Source organism: Lepidothrix coronata, unplaced genomic scaffold (genome assembly GCF_001604755.1).
Source record: "Lepidothrix coronata isolate B3197 unplaced genomic scaffold, Lepidothrix_coronata-1.0 Scaffold43, whole genome shotgun sequence".
Taxonomy (NCBI): domain Eukaryota; kingdom Metazoa; phylum Chordata; class Aves; order Passeriformes; family Pipridae; genus Lepidothrix; species Lepidothrix coronata.
In genome coordinates, this window is record NW_016690223.1 from 397,831 (window position 1) to 421,975 (window position 24,145).

At 41.6% G+C, this 24,145-nt stretch overlaps 1 protein-coding gene across 3 annotated transcripts in view; it reads left to right on the forward strand.

Annotated features, from left to right (window-relative positions):
• Positions 1 to 24,145, forward strand: part of ITPK1 (inositol-tetrakisphosphate 1-kinase) — a 159,352-nt gene that overhangs the window by 46,521 nt on the left and 88,686 nt on the right. For all 3 annotated transcript variants that reach the window (XM_017813868.1, XM_017813869.1, XM_017813870.1), the window contains one exon: positions 1,026 to 1,050. In XM_017813868.1, the coding sequence (XP_017669357.1) occupies positions 1,026 to 1,050 (25 nt within the window). The remainder of the gene's footprint in view (positions 1 to 1,025; positions 1,051 to 24,145) is intronic.

The window sequence follows — 24,145 nt, forward strand, 5'->3', positions numbered from 1 at the left end:
ACAAGGAAGAAAGATTCCTGTCTTGTACTTGATGAGGCTTTTGATTTTTATGTTAAATTTCCTGTCTTCAAAGTGAGGAGAAGGTTCTAACATGATTAAATAGCCTGCATATATTGGGAGGAGGGCATGGAGCAGGGATGGCTAGGCATTGTGCCAGGGATTCAGTTCTGCTCTTAAGACTAGTCCAGAAATGGTTTGTTTTGCTTGATAACTTGTCAAAGGTTGTGACTGAACATTGACTGGCTGCATGTACCTGAACCTCAGTTCTCATACCTGCAGAGTAGACAGCTGTCTCTACAGATCTGCCTAAATTGGCTCTACCCATTGCAGTTCTAAACATTTTGGTGTATAATTAATAGGTTTCTCCAGTCTCTTATTCCTGGCACTTCAGGATCACTGGAGCTATTCTCCATATGGCCAGAGGCTTGGACCTTTCTGACAAACCCCAAGTATTTGGACGCTTCTCCTGCAGGAGTCAGACTGACTGCAAGTCTTTGAACTGAAGTCCAGGGAAGCATCCTGTGTATCAAGATGATGGGGATAGAACAAGGCTGTAAATAAGAGGATAAATGGCTGCAAGGTGCTGTGTTCATTCTCCCTGACATTTATACGTGTATCTTTGGATTAAAATAAAAGATGTGGAATGTGCTTTGGTGCCATTTGCACACTCTGCGTGCACATGAGAAATGAAAAGCAAGCTAGATCTAATTAAAATTGAGATGCTCTCTCCCTGGTATCAGCCATTTCCTACCTGTGCTCACCTAGCAGCCCTATCAGTCCCAGCTGCTTAGTATGCATCTTGGGTCACTTCTGAGTCCATGATTCAGAAGCTGCCAAAGTGCTTCCTAGACAAGGAATGAAACTGAACAAGTGCTTTCCTGAATTTGAATCAGGTTATTTACTAGTGCAGATTTTTATTGTTTGCATTCTAGTATGAAGCAACCCTTTTCCATTAGTTTTTGTTTTTACTTTTTCCTCAAGTTTCCAACACTAACATTTACTTGTTTTTTTTTTCTTTTTTTCAGGAAAAGAGGAGTAGAAGTAGTACAGGTGAGTAAAAACTCTATTGTCTTCTATGGAAGGTTTACTGATTTTAAATGCTGTCATTTAGATGTCAATATGACCTCGGCTTAATGATTTTTCTTTCTTTTCCATTCAGTTCTCTGTAACAGATACTGGTTTTGGGAAAATGGGATCCCCTTTTTGTGAAGCATGTGTTGAGCCCACGTGCCATCTAGTTTAAGAGGTGCCCTGGTGAAAGTGGGAATGCAGTTAGGCTTTTCTTGTGTCTGTCAGTTAATAAGATCAGATAGTTGATTAGGTGATATTACTCTGTAAATTGCATTCACAGGCAGTTGGGCTTAACAGAAACAGGAGCTGCCCTTTGAAAAAAAAAAACTATGGCAGAAGGAATGTTCTTGTAGCCCAGTGAGCAGTGAAATGATACTAAAGTGCCTTCAAGTTGTAGCCCATCTACAGATAAGTTCAGGTGTTGGCTACCTTTGTTCTTTCCCAGGTCCGAATGGTCATATTTCACGCAAGATGTTACTTAAAAGATGGTGTCAGCTTGGGAAAGGAATTATGTTACCCTGTCTGCTGTCACATTGTAGCCCTAGAAGAGGAAGGGGGAGCATGCTCTTTCCTTCTGGCTTATTCTTTGTGCTTAGAAGAGCTGTATGTCATAGGTTTCACTCTTGCTGGTACTTACCTAGTGCTCGTTTTGAACCGTAAGGTGGTCAGTGAGTTCCTCAGTAAGAGAGATGAAACTGCCTCAATAGAGAGGACAGGGGAGAGACGAGGAAAATGGTGTGTCAGCCACTGATAATTGAGGTTGCTCTTAAATCCATGTGAAAGGTGCTTCTCAACACCAGCAGGGAGCAGGAGAAAAGCACTTAACAAAAAATAAATTGAAAAATCAAGCCATGTTATTTTAAAGAATCCCCTTGTCAGAAAAGGCTTTAAAAAATTCTCATTGCTAGTTAAAATGCAGAGTCCGTCTTTTGGGTGTGAGTGGTTGTCTGAGAACTGCATGGTATTAAAAGGACAAGAAGCTAGCCTATATTTGTGTCACTGTCTAGAGGACATTGTTATTTCAATGATACCGAAGGGTTTTACAGTCCAATGCCTGCATTTGTTATATGTGCCTTGTACTTGCACTGTACATTTAAGCAGCAAGGGGCTTGTATGAGATTAATTCAATGATGCACCAGTTAGTTGAGCAGAGGGCAAATTCCATTTTACCTTGTGGATTAAAAGAATTCCACAAGTTGCCTCTCAGTTGTCTGATGCTTGTGTAGCTTAATGGCCAGTCATCAGATAGATACAAAATTATTGGAAAGTATTTCTTTATAGGAAGAGCATTTTGGGAAACATTTGGACAGAACTAGACCGGACTTTGTCCCTGTAAAAATGGTTTATGATCTCAAATATCACAGCATGGTTGAAATGTCAGACTAACCTGTACTGGGAATTTGTGCCCCAAAGGCATACCTCAAACACCGATGCCTGCTGCTCTGCCAGAACAGGATGGATGGATGGATAGGTGTGTGTGTGTGATCACACCTTGCCTATCACCTGTGTGCTGCTTCATATGTCTTGATGCATGCACTTTAGCTAGGAGGGAATGTATCAAAAGTGGGCTGTTCTTCCATCCTTGATTACTAGAAACCTTTGCTTGAGTCACCTCACCTGATCCATCCCACTAGCCCTGCTTCTTGGTGGAGGATTGTCTTGGTGTCCATCTGGTGGACAAAGTTTATTTGACAGAGGGAATATTTCTTCCTGTGTCAAGCAGCAGCATTTATTTGATTTGTTTCCTCTTCTCTTTTAAAGAACCTATCCTGTTAGAGAGAAACCAGCTCTTGGACCTGACAATAGGCAAGTAACTCAAAACATAAGAATACACAAGATGTTCACCTAATTTCTTCTTTACATAAATTCAGAATTTTTCTGAATGTAGACTTGCTTTTCAGTAATAATTAGTGCATTGGAAAGTAAGGTTTAGTTACTGGCTTTTAGAGAGCAAAGCACAATGGACTGGTATGTGCTGACTTCTGTGAACAAACATCAGATTATTCTTTTCCAAAGGAGCAGGAAAGGATTTTGTACTACTAAGGGGAAGTCTTGAAGTAAGCATCTGCGTGACTTCTGTTTCCTTCCTGCAGTGAGGATTTAGGATAGTCCTCTGCCTAGACAGATTTCATTCTTTTATTTTGCTTTCTTAAAGCCAATTGTGGTGTACAGATCATCAGCAAGCTGCTGCTAGACACCAATTAACATTCTGTGACTTGTGTTCAAGTTTTGTGTTTCGTCTTCTCTCAGACTTCCACTTTCAGCAGAAAGAGTGATTCCAGCTTTCTGTTTTTATTGAGTGGGGAAACATGCACATCGTCCAAAGAGAAATAATGGAAGACTAGGACTGGCAGTGGGATGCTAAGCAGGCATGCTCCTTTATCCAGCAGTAAGACATTATTAAAGCATCACACTGAAAACAAACAAAAAACTTCTCAGGTTGTGTGGTGATAAGTAATTGGAATTTTTTTAGAAATACTGATTAAATTCTAACATTATAAGAATTCACTGTGAACGCAAGGTACAGGAGCTGAAATGTGCAACATTATATGGTACAACTGAGTAACATCCATCAAGCTAGCTAGCTTAAAAGATAGTACGGTAGATTAATTAAATAAAAAGCTTTCAAGGTTATGAGCTTTCCAAAGACAGTATGAGTCTGAGCCTGCACCCAAACATTTGTGAGCCTGAGCAGGATTAACTCATTTCTGTTTTTCCAGTGGCCATGGCAGAACTGCTGAGTAGCAGCATCTTTAAGATCTGGCAGTGTTTTGGATCTAGATTTGCTTGCTGCGGCTTAAATCCAAGTCAGTGGGACAGCTGCAAACCAATGATATATTATAAAAAAAACAAACCGCCAAAAAGCAGCTTCCTGGATTTAAAATAGTCTCTTAACAGAACTCCGTGCTGTATCTCCTACCTTGTAGCATGTCATTTGCTTATTTTTTTAAGCAATTACCCCAGTATCAAAGTGCTTTTTAAATTAGGGTGCTTACTTGTTTGTACCCCATAAGGTTAAGGAAGCACTCTTGTTCCAGTTTTACGGGAGGGAAGACTGAAGGATATGTCCCGTTTCCTCTGGGGAGCCTGTTGCTGTACCAACCTCAGTGCTTTTGGAAGCTGTGCTGCAAACCTGTGCAGCAGGAATTCCAGCTCCAGTTGTCTCAGAAAGGGTGTGGGGCCACGAGCTCCTGCTGTTGTGTGGGCATGAAGGGAAGGGAAGAGCAGATGAAGGTGGTCAACAGGCCTGGTGTTGCTGGCTCTCTTCCAGTGAAAGACAGCACCGGTTCAGCTGCGTTTAATCTTCAGGCTGCATTTAAAGTATTCTGAACGTAACGCTCTTGCAGTTCCTGTGGCAGTTACGTACCTTCTCCTTTCTTGCCAGCTCTTCCTAACCTTCACAGCTGCCTTCTCAGCTGGAGTGGCCTGAACTGGTGGCCAGAGAAAGGTTAGAGATGCTCTGAACAGGTGGCAAACATGACCGAAGCCCATCTGCCACAGCCTGCAGGCAGTTGCTAGGCAGGCAGCAGCTGGTAGGGCTGAGGCAGAGCACCCATTGCACTGGTATTGGGGGAACTTGCCAGAAAATGCTTAAATTTAAGCATTTCTTAATGAATTCTTTCATCACTGTTTCAAGGGAAAGGCTGCCTATGAAGTCATGCAGTGGATTCCTGATGAGGCATTTACTATTAAAAAAAAAAAAAGCTATTTTCTATAATGAAATCTAGCAATGAAGCGTTTTGCATAGTGTCTAAATGGTAAAGCTGTTTCTGATCTTGTTCAATTCATCCCCCTCCCCCCCTACCATCCACCAGATTAGTGGAGAGCCAAATTTAGGATTGAAAATTGTCAGTTTTTCTTTAGCCAGTAAAGTATCCAGTTTCTTATGACTTTGTAAGCTGGCAAGAGAGAGAGGGAACATCTCCATCTACCTTGTTTTTCAGGAAAAATCTGTTTGGCTTAGTTTGAAGAATGTAAGATTGAAAACACGTGCAGTGAAGTGGAAATCATCATAAGTTCCTCTGGTGGGGACATGCATTTATTTTTGTTTCACAAGCTATGCAAACCCAGAATAATTAGCTTCAGCCCTTTGGCTTCTGACAAATTGCCAGTTTAGTCTTTGTGTGACAAAGCTTGGAGCTTTCATATGTCTCGTGACTTCAAAACTGTTTCAAGCACTTCCACACCCAAGCTTTCCTAGAGCTCTTGCTCACATTTTTAAATTCTAAAATAGTGAAGATTTCCTATTTTTCGTAGATATTTTTGGTTCAAATGAATACTAATGCTCTTTTATCAGAGAAAGATGTTCTAGTCAGTGGCTATAAGAGTGGTATTAGTCATTGTATTTCAAGCTGCACACTTCGTAATAGCAGCGGGATATGGAGGATAACATGTTTTCCAGTGTGGAACCAGCTGATTGTAGTAGTTACAATGGTCTCAACTGCTGTTTTGTTTTTCCTTTTTCCCCCAACTCTCTGGGAATTGAGATACTTGTAATCTTTTTCTTTGGAGAAGAAAACTGTCCTTTGAGCCACAGGTTTTCTTGAAGCCTGCAAAAGAGAATTCAATGTTCCCTCAGCACTTTTTAATTCTTCAATCAAAGTAAAATACTAATGACAGTGGTTTCCACTATTTGTTGCCAGGGAACAGTTGTTTTCTTGAAATGAAGAGTGGTTTATTTTCACATGAAGTATTAATGGAATAAGCTTGAAACAGTCTTCTAACCGAGAAAAGGAGCTTATAAAATATATATCCGATAGCATATACAGAAAGATGTGACTGGAAAGCTTCCAAAGCAAGCAGGGTTGTTAAGATGTTGGAGAGTTGGCTCTCTAGTACTGGGAGAAGAAAATTTATTTTTACGTGCATGCCAGGCCCTCAGTAAAGTGCATATTCTTCTGAGAGTGGCAGCCTGCTTTGCCTTCAGTGCATTTTTGGAAATGATGCTGTAGAAGCCCTCCAATCCACCCTAGTCTGGATTGTGTTAGGTACTCTGCATGTGCCTGAAGGTGAGGGGCCACTGGTTAAAATCGTGGAAAGATCCTGATACTTCTTAATGTCAGTGCTACACTACAGTGTTCTAAGCACACAAAGTGGGGTCTTTCAAAAAAGTGCATTAATCTCAGCTTCAAACCCAGAAATAGCAGGACTGTGGAAGAACAAATCTCAGGCAGAATCCTTCCTCTGGTCCTTCTGAGTAGGAGAGATCCCTCTGTGTGAGACCTTCTTGGTAGCTGAGAAGCAGCACTGCCCAGCAGGAATGAAGCACAGGTTCCAGTGCAGGGAGGGATGATTTTGGTATGATTTTTCTTTATATTGCATCAGCAAGCTGGTCTGTAAGGTACAGCATGGGCCTTTCAGGTCCAGTGGGGAAGAAGAATAAATACACATCTGTTGGGGCAAGGAAGGAAGACAAAACTACATAACGTTTCTACCATGTGGATTAAGCAGATTAAATAAATAAACACTTATTCTTTAAAAATTAGAGTAAGACAAATGAATCAAAATGCATTTAGGTTTATTTTTGCTCTTGGTGAGTGAGAGAACCATGAAGAAATTTTTGTGTCTCAGAGAGAGTCTCTGCTTTCTTTTGACGGTGAATCCCAGTGACCTAGGAGAGGTGTGGGCTCTGCAGTCATTTGCAGAAGTTACCTGGGTAAGTGAAAACATTACTAAGATTTAGAAATCTCTAACTAACATGTGATGAATGGCTGTCAGGTTTGAGCTTGTACTGCTTTGGCCCATGGAGCCAGCTCTGCCCAGCCCCTTTGATTCCTTGGTATGTAGTGATGAGGCAGTGATTCCTAACAGTGCTGAAGGCTGGGAGTTGGGAAGTCCTGGGTGAAGTTCCAGTCCCTGTGGGCCCCCTGCCAAAAATTTTGGTGGCTGTAATGAGACTGAAATTGCAGTGTGGAGTTGCCTCGCTTTGTCACTTACTGCAGATACTTTGGGCAAGATCCTTAGAAATTCTGCCTGTTTCCTAATGTAGGTAATATTCTATGTAATGGAATGCCATTTAAGTTGCTTTGAGCTATCTGAGGGGAGAGACTTAGACCAGGATTAGTGTGTGGAGGAAAACAGGGCTGTTAATTTTTTAAGATTGCTGTGTATGATACTCTTTCTGTCATCAGCATATGTCTTCCCAGATAGTTCCGTGAACTGCAAAGCTTCATAAATCCCTCTTCAAGAAACAGTATGGATAAAAATAAGACCCTCACAGAGACGCTGGGATGTAAAACTCTGTATTTACCTCTTTGGAGCATACAGTCCCAGTCTTTGCACAAAATGACAATTAGACATTGCTTTTATGAATCATGGTTATTGCAGTGGTGCCTATGGGCCAGCAAAGACCTGGCTTTAATTTGGGTCTGCATTAAACAATAGGATTATTTGTCTCACTGATTGCAGGTGTTGTGATACGGTATAAAAAGAGGGCACATGGAGTGTGTTTGGAGACGTGACTCAGGAAATACCTTATTTTAAAACCAGCCTATCTCATTTGCAGTTTTGCTGAAACTGCAAAGTCGGTGTTGAAGTACAAATATGCATGTAGATCTTTTGACCTTTTCTGAAATTTTTCTTAAGAGTAGGAAAGATGGGGAATTAATATGATACCATGACAAGGGTGACTGTATCTCTGACCCTAGTCCTCTCCCAGATGAATGCCCCATCCTTTGTCTGTTCTGGGGGTGCAGTCATGCAGTTCTCTACTCAGGCAGAGCTGCAAGCTCATTCCTGTGACAACAGTTGTAACCTTGTCTTCAGTCCTGTGGTTTTGTTCCCCAGAGATGTTTTTTTGGGAGCAATGACTCATGTATCCACCATAGCTCAGATTTGGTTGCTTCAAATGGAAGCTTTATATAGAGAATATCATCAGAACAGTAAAGGTGCTAATTGTATGCCTGCCTTCCTCAGTGAGGGTCCTGGTGGGTCTGAACTTCCAGAGGACTCTGCAAAACATCAGTGGAGCTTGAAGAATTTTTTTCAGTATATGTTGACTCTTCCTTTCTCCATCTTCTGCAAGAGTTACTTACTCCTTTGATCTGTGACCTGAGATAATTGTATCTGGAGATATTGCATGCTTGTTTGCTCTTCTGGCACTTCACAATTAAAGGAGATAAACATATTTATGTTGCAAGATTGAATGGTTCCAATAAAACCTGGTGCTTAGACACATTAGGCCCTAAAGTTTCTTAGGTTTTCCTGTATAAAGGTTCTTTAGCCTTAAGTCAGAGAAACTTTTAGCACATGTACTTCAGCTACCTCTGTGTAAAACAGGGCACAATCAAACACAGCGCAAGCTGGAAATGTTTTCCTGAGCCTGATTGCCTTCATGGAAATATAGCAGAAGGCTGAAGAGTGGCTTCAACTTAATTAGAACAACTGAACTTTTCCCCCCACCCCAACCCCTTTTTTTTCTCTCTCCAGGGGGGACTGTATTTCAAGAATGATGCCTTTTGCTAGAATGAATATTTATTATTCACTTTAACTCTGCATTTCTGGTGAAAGCAATACACCTGATTTTTCTTTTAATTTCTCTTTGCAACAGTGTAGATCTCTTTGCTGTATGTCCAAACATAGATCAGACAGAAGGGGTTTCTGCACAAGCTGTAGATGTTTTTTATGCCTTTGGTTGTTATTTTACAATATCTCTTGTACTGATTTCTGATGGAAAACACTTGTGGACTTTTTGACAGTTTATTTTTAATCATTGTCTATTTTTTGATAATATTTGCTGCTAAAGGTAATTTTGCACTGGTACCAAAAGCAGTGCAATCAGTAGTGTTGGGTGGAAATTGTTCAATCTAGAATTTCAGTCTGAGGAAGACAGGAGAGCACCAGGAGAAAATTAGATGATTATGAGCATAGTTTCTCCAAAATGAGGTGAACTGGTTTATCAAAAAATGTGTGTTTCTTTAACATAAGGTCACATTTATTGAAAATTTGGGAGCTATGGTATGTTATTTTTTAAAATTATTTTTATTTTTTTCATCCCTCTTGCCTCATATGACTTGTCATGAAGGAGACTGCTGCTGAACTTTCTGGATGAGATTAATGTGGTTTTCTGCTGGCTATGCCAGGTGAACCAGCCACAGTTAATAAATGGATTGAAGCAGTCCCTGGATACCTAAGAGCATGATCTGCCCTAAGTAATCCCTCAGCAAGTGGTGGAATAGAGTGCCTGCTTTTGGAAAGCTCTTGTCAAAGAGAAGAAGGTTGAGGGTAACAATTAATTTTCTTTTCATAAACTGGGGGGAGCTTGGAGAGAAGCCTCCTGGCAGGTTCCTGTGAATGTCTATGTTGCTCAGATTCATACCAGGGAAGAAACTGTTAGTATATTTAAAAACAGTGTGGTACTGACATAGTAATTAATCTGTTTAAATCCCAAAACCTGAGGAACCATGAAAGCTGTGAGCTTTGTCTCTGCAGTTCTGTGAAGCAATTTTTTTCATGGTAGTCACATCTTGTGCTCTGCTGCTTCCCCTCCTGCTCACCTGCCTGTAGAGCACGGTGATTTAGTTCCTAGGAGGCTCTGTATCCAGCTGTGCTTTCTGTGACTCAACTGTGCTTTAAAAACAAAGCAAACTCAAACCTGCCTTCAGTATACAAATTGGTCACTGAAATGGTGATGCTGTAGTACATTTTACTTTAATGGTTCTTTTCTTATGTTAAGGTTATTTTTGTGAAGGAGTCAAACAAATTAATTATTGCTCATATTATAGGTGAATAAAAGCCTGTCTAGAGAATGTGTCCTCTGTGCTTTTGGTAAAAGTTTGCTTGCTAACCTGTAGGATCCTGAGGCAGTGCTGTCAGCAAACCAGTCAGTAAGGTATCTCACATTTCTCTCACAATAAAAAAACCCCGAACTTGGGGCGCTGCTCCTTTGAAAACTGGCACAACAGAGGTTATGAGTGTGAGAGCAGAAACTACCCCTATATACAAACTATAGACTGCTTCTGTCATTGCTAAGCAATGGACTTACCTTACACTGTTTTTTGGTTATTTAAGGATCCATGATAGTTCATTGTCTTACTTGACAAGTTCACTGATCATTTTTTTCATTCTAAGGTTGCTTCAATAAATTACAGTTGCCTCATTTAGTTTCTGAGTTGATGTGCTTCTCTCAATAAATTTGTGTCTAATTTAAAGTTGTTACACACGTTAACTTATACATAGTGTCCTCGTTTGAGTGCATGTTTTAAGGTGGGCATTCAGTAGTTGGTGAAGGCCTTTTTTAAAAAAAAGTATTCCTCTTCTTGGTACCTTGCCAAAGTCCAAAGAAGTTATTTACAGTGTTTTGACAGAGTCATCCCAAGAGGGAATGGAAAAGATGCCATTGGGACTGAGCTAATACTGTAAGAGACTGAAATGTAAGGAAAACAACTCTTGTAGAGGAATTTTTGTCTGACTTTGCAATCTGAGAAGCATTTTAGCTTTGCTTTTGTCATAAATTGCTGATTGAAGCCAAGAGCTTCCTTTATTCAAAGGTCTAAGTGCACCTGAAATTGTTTTCTCATACAAGAAGCTTGTTGCACAAATCCACTGTCCTGTAACCTCAGCATAGTTAGTGTTAAAATTGTTCATTGACTTACTGATGGCAAAGATTACAGAACAAGCTAACTGCATTCTGTAGAGAATTTATGTTGATTGCAGAGGGGTCATTTGTACTTCAGATTAGCTTGGAAAATGTTCTTTACTGTGACCTAGATGAGCTTATTTTGTAACACCCTTTCCTTTATGATAACATCCTTAAGTGTCTGAAAAAAACCTGGCAGCTATAAAAGGGGGAAACAGAACTTTTTCATTTTAAGTACAAAGCAGTTTGAAACTCAAAGCAGATTACATGTTCATGAGCCTGCTGTGATGACTTACAGACCATGCAAAGTCTGAATGGCTGGGTATCAATGAACTAAGTGACTAAAAAGGAGGTAGAGATGGCACTTGTTCCCCACTGATGACAGATCCTTCCACTGGTCCCTGCTCCTGATAGGTTTTCCACCTCAGCCAAAAAGGGCAGGTTAGAGTTGCTGGTGGGTTTTGAACAGTGATGATCCTGCATTGACTGGAGGACCTTTCTCCTGCCAGTGAAGTGTGACATCTTCATATGGCTTTCAGTTCCTTCTGGGTGAGGAAACTACACTTGGGTTGTCAGTCTTGCCTAACAGGTGAGCTGAATGCTCAAGCTCTCTGCTTTCTTTTGATAAGTGCTGCAATTGCTTTTTTTAGAGGTCGTGCTGGGTCTTCTCTTCTTCAACCTGTACGATGAAATCAACGCATCTCTACTTTTTCTGTGCTTCTGAAAATCTGTATCTTTTCAACTGAACCTGTGGAAGTGGATGCACACAAAAGCTGTGTTGGCCTTGTGACCATTGTGTGCCACATAGATGTGATCGTGCTGTGCCTGAGCAGGTACAGGACCAGGACGGTGCTGCTGCAAGGGCTGCAGCATGTTTGGTCTGTCCAGTACAGCCCAGGCCTTGCAATGCTGTTTAAGAGTCTGTTGGTGTAATGTCTTTTTACTAGTTTAGTGCAGTCAGCCCTTTGTTCAGCAGCTCAGTGGATTATATTTACTTCTGTATTAGTATAGAGTAGATTCGACTTCAATATAGCACAAGGAAGGAAAGAAGATAGTGAGATCCCCTCATGGTCAGTGGGTAGTAGGTGTTGTGGAAGGTTAAAAGGCAAGTGGAATTGCATTTTCCCAGCCATCTCTTGAACTTCTCCATTGTCAAGGTCCTTTTTTCTGAAACGGCAAAGTGCCAATTTAGGCAAGAGGAAGATTTAAACGTTTTCAGAAGGTCTGCTTTCACCACACTCCTGGAGTGGGTACAGCTTAACTCTGCTTATAGCAGAAGTGATTTTGAAGTAATGCTATGCTGTCATTTTGTTTAAGGAATCACAGTGTAAATGCTGCATAATCATGCATGAAAAATAATCTGTCCATGGAAATGCTGTCTTGAAGGTCGCCATTGTTACTGCCCAGATATGTCTGTCTGTAGCCAAGTTTTGGTGCAGTAATACCACCAAGTTAATGTTTAAAAGAAGAGTTAACAGAGTTTACTTCATGTTCAGTAGATAGAAGTACCAAGCATAGTTGTCGATGATTGGGAATTTTAATTTCTTGCGAATTTTCTTAAGATTGATGTGCTGCAACTTTATTTATTGAATCTCTTAGGATTGTTTATGATTTTGTCTCAAGAACTTGGTGTGTTTGCAGAGGATCACTTAGCAACAGCCTATGGCACAGTGACATGCTCCTGCTAGTACAACGAACCATAAAACAATGAGGAAACACCCAGAAACAGCAAGTAAATAGCAATTTAAAGCAAAACAAAACAGCTCACTTACTGAAGAGTTCTGTGTTGCTCTGAAGGGGCACTGTTTGTAAAATTCTTTGCTTTCCAGTAATGTGAAACCTTTAGTTGTGCCTAGAGCTTTGAATTAAGTGACCTCATGGCACTTGTTTGTATTTAAACCATATACAGTGTTTCCTGTCATTTCAGTCTGGTTTGGGGAATTTTATAGCAGATTCTTCTCTCCTGTCTGATTTCTGTACAAAGCAGTGGACACCTGTCTATTCTAATATCCATTGTCTCATGTGATTGCCATTTCATCTAGTTCAAAAGCTGTGCATTTGACCAAGAATAAATGCGTAAAAGAATAAACTCTACAAGCTAATTCTAAAGCTGAAGACCATCAAATTTGTATTTGTGGGTATTTTTTTAAGGCTAACACTAAAAACATTAGATGCTGCTTTTCTGTGTGTTGTAGTTTGGGGATAAGGTGTTCATAACAGGGCAATGGCATGTCTACCAAAAAGTGCAAGTCACTTAATCTCCATATTGAAAGCCTGTATTTATGTCAGGGATACATACAGCTCTCTGGTCATTGGTTTGCATTTTGTCCCTTGTTTTACAGACTTTTACTGGCTCATTTTTTTAAGCTTCGCATATGGGACTTCCTTTTGAGCTGAATGTTTCTGCAGTTAACATAAGCAGGTTAAGCCTGAAACACAGAGCTTTTGAAGAGCAGTTTTCAGACTTCAAACCACTCTTCCACTGGCTCGATATCCTCCTTTGTTCCCCATCACAAACTCCTGGGCTGTGCTGTTCAGAACAGGCTGTACTGAAGGACCTGTGTTTGGGGCCTGTCCTGTGTTTGTACTTGTAGCTGTCTGGAGAAAAGCCAACTCTTCATTTTGAGTTTGCAAAATTGTGCTAGCATGGCAGAGGACTGGCTTTGTTCTCCATGGGACTTAGTAGCCTCCTGAGGCCCTTGCCATATCCATGAGGCCAGGCAGCATCCGCAGCAGAGCCAGGTTACAACTGCTCTGACTTTGGAAAGAAGAGGCCAGTGGTGCATGTCTCTGTCTCTATGTGACCACAGGCCTACCCAGAATCTGTTAATCCATCCAAGAGCAGCATTTGAATGGCTGTTTCTGTAGAGAGAGCACTGGCGATGGGAAGCCTCCTGCAGCAAGATGAACTGTTAGGCCAGTTCCCTCTAAACTGCTCGGCTCCCTTCTGCTCCTTGCCAGCTGTGTACCAGCTTACACAGCTGTGTTTGTCACACCTTGTTCCCTGTGCTGAGACAAGCAGAAGCGTGCTGTGCACCTGGGGTGCTGCTGCAGCACATCCTGGGCTGTGAGCTGCCGTGTCAGCTCTTAGCCTGAGGTGGGAGCCTGAGTGTTTGAGCACTTGGAGTAGTGTCCTGCAGCCAAACCTCAGTGTGGAGTCCTGCCTCCTGGGCCACTGCTGAATGCTGAATTACAACCTGAGATGGCTGTAATGTTCTCAAAGACAGGTGTGGCAGAACTAGAGCTGCCGGCACTAAATTTTCATGTGTTCCTCTAGATTTTGAAAGGGGATTTTTTTTTAATGGCATAGAAGGTGTAGTGGGAACATGAAATTTGCAGGTGTTACAATGGAAATGAGGTGCTCTAGTCAAGGGGAAATAATCATTAAAAGATACTGCTAGGTATCAAATTAGCTTACAGTTAGTAGAAACAATTTAAAATCATGATTCTTTTATTTTCATAAAGATAAGTGTTCCATCAGGTGGTCATGTATGATGGAAGTCATGGTGAGGGAAAGTTCTGTGGCTTGGGCCTTAGGAAAAATGAGATGACCAACCATATTGGTCTCTCTAGTATCTGAAATCTGAGGTAAGTTGCTAAGTAGTGAGCCTGCTTTTCAAAGATGCTGAGCAGCTGCTATTAAGGTTCATGGAAAAAGCCAAATGCTCTAGCTTACACCCTCTGAGTGGAAATATGAATGCAGCAGCCCACTCTGCACAAATGTGTGTGTGTGAATCCCATTTCATCTGTCCACCCAAAAAATATTAGCTGAGAATTTTTTTCTGAATGAATTCCATTATCAAATGCTGGCAGGTTTTCTGACCATATTTACTGTTAAACTGCTTGTAATTTTGTTGCTCTGTTTTATTACTTAATGATGTAAACCTGCATGAGTGACTTCTAGTTTTGGGGGACAGGAAGGCAGAGCCTATCGGGTCCGTGTGCTGAAGCTAATCCATTGCTGTCCTTCCCTCTGTGAACATTCATAGAAATTGCCCTAAATGTTTTGGCCACTGTCGAGGAACTTTTTTATCTTAAGAGCAAAATATACAAAATATAACACAATGCAACAGACTGTGTGTCATCAGCAGAATTCCAGTGTGTATGAGATTATCATAGTTATGCTTTGCAAAATAGGATGATTTTGCTATTTGTATTTCTCATGGCTCTATTTAGAAAAAAATACTACACTATAAATGTACTACAGGATTTCGACTCTATGATTCTTGTGGGTCCCTTCTAATTCAGGATATTCTATGATTCTATGATACTTATTGGCAATGCAGTAGAAGAAAACTAAAATTACAGACTTTTAATCTTTTATTTCATCATAAATAAGCTTTATAGAATGAGGAATTTCTTTTAATGTTTCTGTGATTACAGTCTTATTCTTTTGCAGTTTATGAGATACCACCATATGCAAAAGGAACATGCATACTCCATAGGCATACTAGGTATGTGGAGGGGACAGGAGGCTTGTAGTACCGATTTCAGGATGAAAACTTTTCTTCTTATGAGGTACTTTCAGTATTCAGTGAGGGACTTTGGTTCTGTGGGAACTGGTCAAATATAGCAGACATAAATATAGAAGCCAAGTAGCATGGCAACTTGGAGATCCTTTGCCCCTATAAAATAAAAACCCAAACACACCAGCAGCCTATTGTTGCACTTCTAGTGTGCTTTTTCGAAGGAGTTCAAAGGGTGATAGCGTGAGAGACTGCTCTCTCCAACAGTATAGAGACTTTTTGGCTCAGCACCTCTTTGCAAGCAGAGTTCCAGCAGGATGTTTGGTGAGTCTACACCAGGATGTAAGAAAATTGATAGGGAGAATCTGAAGGCTCTTCTCATTGCATAGTTGAGTTTAACATTTTAATTTATCCATGCCAAGATCTGTGCAACTTGAAACCTTTTCTGTAGTCTGGTACATCCTGCAGTCCAAGGAGGTGGCTCTGGGCAGGAGCTGTGGAAGTGCCTCTGCAGTGTAGCCAGGAAAGTGAGGTTGCAGGAGTAGCCGCTGCAGGTAGCAACAGTGGCAGCTTTTCCACATGGACTGGTTGATCTGTTCAAGAGCATAAAATATGTAGTTACGTTGCTAATCTGGAGCAAAGTCAATGTCATTGTGTCCTCCTTTGCTCATTTCCCTAGGAAGATTTGTGCTAACACAAGTATGTGACTGTGCCTCAGCCACGTCTACCATTGCATTTTAAAATACCACGTTTTTTTAGACAGAACAGTCCCAGACTTGTTTTTGAAGGTGCTACCCATTTTCTCCAGAACTCAAGACAACTTTCTGATTCTGAAATAGCCGATTATGTTAGACATACCAAGCTCATTACATTAAAGAAAAACTGGGAAAGAAAAGTTTTATTACCAAGAAAACAAAGGCAATCCCTCCTGCAAGCACAGGCTGAAGAGGGGAAACTTTATACTCTTGGTAAAAATAATTTCCTTGCTGTTGGTTCCTAAAGTAAAATCCAACTAAAAAAAAAAAAACAAAAAAAAAGAATAAATGCAATAAATGGTTACTCCACAGCTGTCACCTTTATGTAATAGGTTGTTAGCTTATGTCTAACTGCCTTGTGTCAATCTGAGATATAAATATGTGGTAAAATGCAATTTATTGGGTGGGCTGGAAAGTAGTTGCTGTTATGTCTTAGTTATTTCTCATCATGTTTGCTGGGAACTTTTCCCTAGAAGGAGACAGCTTGAAAGGCACCCATTTTTCATGAGCTATTTTTAATACTTAAAAGTTACTTGAAGCACTTATTTAAGACATTTATTTTTGGCAGAGAAGAAAACAGATGAATTCTCCTGTATATATTCATAATTTCTGCTGCAAGGTGAATCTCCATTTTTTTTTCTCCTTCACAGAGTCCACCTGTATTTCTGTCTCCTGCTTCCACTTGTCTCAGAGAATAAGAATTTGTAAGCTTTACCAGGTGGAGGCAAAATGTGCTGTAACCTCCTATTCTATACTTCTGGCCTATTGGTCCCAAACATATCTCCATAGTCATGGTTCAAGTTAACCAGAAGGACATTAGGTCAAGCATTTGGCAAGTTGCCTTTTATAAGCTTTAGTTTCTTAGTCTGCAAGCGCAGGGTCTGGAGTGGAGGCGCCACTTTCAGTGACCTGTATCCTGCTGGAACAGAAGGGAGAAACTGAGGGGGGAAGTGAATAGCTGGGAAAGCTGGTCCCTCTTCATAGTGGGGTAATGCAGGAGGTTTCTGGAGGGGTCGGTCTGGCTGGCTCGTCTGCAGATTTTGTTGTCCCCTGGGGAGATGGCTGGCTAAAGAAAACAAACCAAAACCGTAGCCATGTGTGTTTTAAGCCAGTTTGCGGTGGGTGTTCCAAGCAGTTAAAGTACCTGTTTTCGTTCCCATACTGGAGACTTTGGATACTTTCTCTGGGCCTTAATCTGGCCCATTAGTATTGGTGTGAACCTCCTCGGGGATTTAGTACACTTTAACTAATTGAAGAGGTTTGAAGATCCTCTGAGAGGCAGTGAAACACTTTTCCCAGCAGAAGTCCTGCATAGATTGAATTTTATATTTACCCTCTCTTGCTTGGCACACACCTTTGCATGATGTGAGCATGTTTTCCCTAGTTCACCATATCACCACTTGCTTCCCAATTGCTTTGGCAAAGAGAGAGATTTCCTGTGTCATGGTCATTGGTGTGTTAGTGACCATGGGTCAAAGAGGTGACCAAAAGAGGCTATGAAAAGAGGAGGAGAGGAAAGTGATCTACTGGGGAGGAAAGCTACAATGATGCGTGGGCCTAATGGTCATCTGGGGGGGGTTGATTTAGAAATCCTTGTTGCAGTGTTGGTCTCCTTCGTTCTGCAGGCAGAGGCTGTACCATCAGTGTTCTGTGCAGCACAACCTGGAAGGACAGGAGAATGAAGATAGAAGCCACTTTTCTGCTCATCTTGCCCCTGCCTTGAAGCATCACTTATTATGCTTAGGCAGCTGTTTGCAAAGCCCATGGTGGTAATACAGCTGGATTGCAGATCCTCAGTTCCACTTTGCTGACTTTGTGAACCTGGTTTTTTGGTTTTAATAATAAAACCAGTTCCTGCTATATATTAACCTGATAAATTCAATGGTACATAGCATGTTTCAGATACTTTTCCCCTTTGCTTTTGTCAATAAAATAGGCAATAAAATACTTCAAATTGAAATTGCCCCTGTCACTGGGAAAACCAAAGCTGAGACTGCCCACAGCATAGTATTCATCAGTAGTGCACCCTGGAGGTGAGTTATCTAGTGCTTGTGCTTTCTGTGGTCATCTTGGGTTGTAGGGTATGTAAAGGGAGGAAGGGGAAGAAAGTAACAGATTGCAGTGAGAAAGGATGACAAACCTCGAAGTCTTATTATCAGTTACTCGTGGCTGTAATAAATATGGCATGGCATCCTTTCCATGACCTACCTTCGTCTCTTAGACCGTGTTTATCAGATGTAGATACCCACAGTGTTGAAACACCTGACTCAGGATGTGCTGTGGAAGTGCACGTCTAATTCTTGCTGCCTGGCTATTGCTCAGCCTAGGTTGCCTCTGAAGGCTCATATCAGACAGTAAATAAAATCAGTTTTGTTTGCATAGATAGTTTCCTAATTGCACTGGTAGCTTGTTTGGTGGTGAAGTGCATATGCTGGAAGGACTATGAACTTGCCAAATATTAAAAACTGTCACTTTAAGTTTCTTGATGAAGGGTGATGCTGTTGTCCTTTCATCAGATGAACTTTTGAAAATGCTGGTTGTGGGTAGTCAATGCAAGGAAGTGCCTGGAACCACAGGGCACATTGCAGCACATAGCACTTCCCAAAATACACTTACATCGGTATGTCTCTGCAAATAGCTATAGGTCACAGCTATAAAACCTGCAGTTACTCAGCCCTGTATTGCTACAGGATAGTTAATGGGCTGAACTCTAGCTATGATAGGTCTTTTTTATGATTACTGTATTGAGATGTGCTGCTGTCTATTGTGTTGTGAATGCCACAGAGCTGAGCTGCCTAAGAGCTTGTTAAACCTCAGAGCAGATTTATTTGGAAAGCTCTAGTTAAGGCTTGAACAACACATGTCTGTAATAAGCAATATATGAATATCCAGAACACTACCCCTGCAAGCTTGCCTCGGTTAAGGACATGGCAAATGTCTGCAATCTCTACTGAGTGGAGGAGGTCAGTCATTTTTAAATGCAGGAGGCACTTTTTCTTGGTGTTAGTTTCACATTTTGCAGGCTGGCATGGTCCTGAGCTGAGAGCAGGCAGTGCAGAGATTGCAGCAGAGCAGCCTGTGGTCACAGAACCTGTGTTGCATTAGGGGAAGGGGCAGGCACGATTTCCCTGCACAGTGGCTGGTGTCATGCTTTGCTGAGAGCATAAGTCCTGTGACAAGGAAAGGACCCAGTTACAGAAAGTCTTGCGTGAAGCTTTTTTGGTTGGCTGAACTGGGGAGGGGGAGGCTCCATAGATGCAGAAATACCTACCCTCTCTTTCCCTGAAGTGTGGGATTCTTTCCTATATTTTGTCTATTGTTTGGTGGTTTTTTAAAAAAGCTCCAATTGATTGGGCTTTCACCAGTTCCCGTGGGAGATTGCTCCCCGGTCTAACACATTTGTCTGCCAGGAAGTCTTTCTGCTAATCAGCCCATACGGTTCTTCTCACCCCATCAGTCCTAATTAACCCATTTTGTGTGGTGCTCATCTTAAGCATTATCTCTCTTTTAGGGAAAAGCACCTTTCAGATGCTGATACTCTTTTACCTTACTGCCTGTTTACCTTGGCTGAAAGTAGGGTTGTTCCACAGCTACCGGGCTTCAGTAGTTGATGAGCTGTAAATCCACACTCTTTATTTTATTGCAACTTGTTTGCTTGGATGTAACCTAAGAGTTTCAAACTAACTGCCTAGGAAATTTAGATACCTAAAGGTCACAGCGGTGACCTAGGAACCTGAATCCTTATGGTGTCTTGGATACCTTAGCAATGCTTAGCTTTCTTGATGAAAATCAAGCCCTTTTGCCTGTTTTTTGTTGCTGGTCACAATGTTCCTTGCAGTGTTGTAGTGCTCTTTTTCCTGTCAGCTTTGAAAGGTGCAGAAAAGAAATTGTTTCCATTCCACGTCATTTGCAAGGATATCATATATTGACTTAATGGTGTTCTAGAAAGGGCTGTGATTCACTTTATGTAAAGCTTGATGTCATACAATAGAAGTTTGTTCTCCTTTTTCTCTCTTCCGTCGCATTTGCACTTGAGAAAACTCTCCCAGTTTAGCTCCCATACTCCACAGAAGAAAGGTTTCCCGTATTGCTGGTCTGGTCCTTTCTGCATGTTTGAGGCACTACAATTCTACTTGCCCTTAGTATATTCATATTGAGGCAGCCATGTGGGCAGTGAACTTGGGTAAGCGATGCAATGATGTTCGTTATGTTACAGACCATGTAGCCTTGTGAAGAATTTTCTGTTTTGATTCCAGTCTTATACCTTTTCCCAAAAGGTGATTTTGATGTGGAGCATATTTGCCTGTAGCATTGTAACATTAATTTTAAAGCAGGTTTTCCAAACAAACAAACAAACAAATAAATAAATAAATATGTAAATACCAACCAGTCGCTGACTTTCTGCTTCCTTCCCTTGCTATATTATGAAATGCTTGAGACAATTTCTGCCACTCAGAAATTCCCACTGCACTGTGTATGATCATCCTGCAAACTCTGAGGAGTGTTTCAAAGGGCTCCCATTCACTCTTAGAAAAGTAAACTATTTTCACAAAGTACCATTTGGGCGTTTCCTTTGGTTTGAGATCTACCTGCCAGGGTTTCCTTGGATGATTTCGGGCTGATTCAGATAAAGCCTTTTCCATGTTGATTAATTTTCATTCTCAAGTGAATTTGGCAAAACTATGTTGGCAGTTTTTAGCATCCTTAATTTTCCTGATTCTCCTAAAGAACACTTAGTCCTTTCTGAAAAGGGTCTCAAAGGGCATTCATCTAACTTGTCATCTTTTATTCTTATGTATTGCACTGCTCCTGGGAGTAATCCTCCAGCTGTAGCTTGATGCTGTTTTATCCCCCTGAGTGGCATCCCCAGCTGCTGCTTGCCTCTGGCAAAGAAGACAAATGGTTATTGTGTTCTGGACCCACGCCAGGTCTTCTGTGTCTCAGCTTGGTCAGTATTGTTGTGTTTTATTTAGGATTTAGCAGTGTTTGAGTAAGACTGGTCTGTTTTGAGCCTTTCCTTCACCATCCCACACCCCATGCCACCCCACTGATTTTTTGTTTAGAGACCTGGACTTAGTAAAGGGAGACAGCCCAGCCTGATGAGCTCCTTAGGAATCTGAGAAAATACACTTTGGGGTATTTTTCCTTCCTTATGTTTGAAGTTTTAGAGTAGGTGAGGAGAATGTTTAGTTTTTCATACACATTTTGGAGATTATTTTTGTCTTTAGTTAAACTGTCAGGCTAAGAATGTTTGGGTTGGAAGGGACCTTGAAGATCATCTTGTTCCAACCCCCCTGCCATGGGCAGGGACACCTTCCACTATACCAAGTTGTTTAGAGCCCCATCCAACCTGGCCTTGAACACTTCCAGAGATGGGGCATCCACAACTTGTTCCAGTTGGGCAACTTGTTCCAGTGCCTCACCATCCTCATAGTGAAGAATTCCTTCCTAATATCTAATCTAACCCTTCCCTCTTTCAGTTTAAAGCCATTCCCCCTTGTCCTATCACTCCATACCATGTAAAAAATCCCTTTCCACCTCTCTTGTAGCCCCCCTTTAGCTTCTGGAAGGCTGCATGAGTAGCTCTCACTTCAGGTGAGCATGTTCCTCTCTTCTCTTTAGCCAGGCCTTGTTTAACAGTCATACCCTTAAGTAATGACATGGCCTAGCTAAGAGTGATTAGCAGATAGTTCACTTATTTTCTTAGGGAATTGGGAATGTATCTTGGCCATCTTCTTAGCTCTACATTAGGGAAATTGTTTCTGTGCCAGTGTTGAAAAGGGCATGTTCTGTCAGTGTATTTTAAATAATTCTTGAAGAATGTGAAAAGCTGAAATAACTGAAGGAAAAAAATGAAATAGGGAAAAAAAAATGGAATGTCAAAACTCAAGATCCCTGGATAGTGAAATGATTTTCCTTCCTTTACATTGCACAACTGAAAATGTCACATTGCCATAAATATGTTAAATGTAATTACAACTTTTCTTTCTCCATGTCTTTCCACCATAGAAGGATGTCTGCTTATGTCTGTGTAGGGATGGGAAGGGGATTTTCAAAAAGACCTTTGACATAACCTGAGCAACAGAAATACCTGGCCTTGGTCAGCCAGACATTCTAAAACATATTATTAGCTTCTAATTTTAACCCTATCAACATGATTTTAAATCTGTGTTTAGCAGCAGCTTGAGCTCAAATTGGAAGATACTATGTGGACCAGTGTGACAGGTTGACCCCAGCTGGCAACTAAGACCCCAGCCAGTCCCTGGCTCGCTCAGGTGGGCTCAGGTGTCCCAGCCATGTCCTCTCCCAGCCTCTTACCCATCTCTATCCATGGGCTGCAGGAATGGCTTTAAAGGCAGAGGTGGCCTGGGCACTGTGTGAGCCCTGTTCAGCCATAACTGTAGCATGGGTATGTTGTCAACACTGGTTTTGTCACTGGTTTTAAACACAGTGTCATACAGACTGCTGTGAAGAAAATTAACTCTGTCCCTGCCAAACCCAGTACAACCAGTCACTGTCCTAAAGAGCCTCATTCAGAGATTGGTTCTTGCTGCCTTGCCGAAAAAAGATTATTTGGTAGCTGCACTTAACAATGAGGAACTTTGTCATGGGGAAGCAGCTCCAAAACCTTCAGCATACCTGGGGAGCTGGTCAAAGCTTATAGTATTGCTCTGAAGTTGGGAAGTAGTAACAGACTCTGCTCCTGGCTAGTTGCAGAAGTGGAATAAACAAATAGTGCTAAACACACCACTGTATCAATCTACAGGATCCTTGAGTTTGGCTGATGTTACAGAGACCTGAAAATCTCAGCAAGCTGAGACATAATAGAAGAGCCTGGGTGTCACTTCTGTTCTTATAAGGCTCACAGCTGCTGTAGCTTCATAGGCATCTCTCTGATGTCCTGATTCAGTATTGAAACACGAAGTAAAATGGGCTAATGATAAAAATGCATGGTGGAGGAAATAACTTGAAAGGGCTTACATGACCTCCTGGATGGTGAACTTCCAGATCTGAGAGCACAGTAGGCACTGCAGCTTAAAGGAAGTCAGTCTGCTTAAACTAATTAAGGTAATGGTGGTAGTAAAGGGTCAGAAACCAAGCCTTCTCAAGGTGAGCCTGTTGCCTTGGAGCATAGTTTATTGTGTTTTAGTTAAAACACTGCAGTTCAACCAGTTATAATCCTTTTAATTTTCCTTTGAAAAGCTGCTGTGTAGACTGAAAAATCCTTGAAGGTCAGTGCCGATGGGCACTCCCAGTGCCTATATCCAGTGGGTTCTGCTGAGGGTCAGTAGGAAGCCAGTATGGAGGATGCCTCCATTGTTTTTCAGTCTGTGTGTTTTTCTGAGGACTTGGCTTAGAGTTCAGCACTTCAGGACACGCATGCAGATCCTGCAGTGCTTCCTGTTTGCCAGCAGTTATGTTTTCAGTGCACTGTTGGTCTTGTACGCATTAGACACTGTATATGGCCACAGTTGTGTGCAAGGCATCAGGAAGGTTTACCTCTGGTTTTGCATGTCGGTCTCTCTTTCCCCACACCACCTCCTCCACACCCTGCCTCTCATTTTCATGCAAGTAGGAAGAAATAGAGGAGAAATAACATTAAGTTGCCATTTATTAGCACAGCTATAGAATAAAATCCTTTATTAATGCAACACATGACCAAAGTTTCCGACACAAGCAGCTTTCTGATTCATAGTGCTCCAACATCCCCTGCTCTAGCTCAGACAAGTTGATTATTTCCTCCCACCAGCAGATGTAGATAGGAACAATTGGAGCTGCGATAACATTATCTTTAGTAGGGGCCAGCTTGGTCACACACCTTCTCTTTCCTGTCTGCAAACAGCAGCAAGGGATAGCCCTATGGGCTGCCAGCAGGGAGTCGTGGCCACTGGAACTGACTGAAGAGAAGGGAGATGCCAGTTTGGCAGTCATCCTCAGCTGCCAGGGCTGGAGAGAAATAAAGGAGGCTTGTAGAGAGATGCAGAGTAGCAGAGAGGGAAGTCATGGTCGGACAACTTGAAATGCTCTTTTTAATCTCTTTGGTAAAGTGAGAATCAGGAATTGGACAGCTCTGGATCACCTGCCTTCTGCTGGGAGTCCACTGCTGAAGGCATCTCTACTCACGTTGCAACACAGCTGAAAGGAAGCAGCCTTTGGAAATTGCCTTACTAGCTCCTGCTGGGAAATAGGTTTTTTTACACTGCAGTGATGCACAGGGTAAACTTAATCTGCAGGAACTCTTTTTGCCAGTTTTCTGAGGTTTCTAAGTCAGCGTT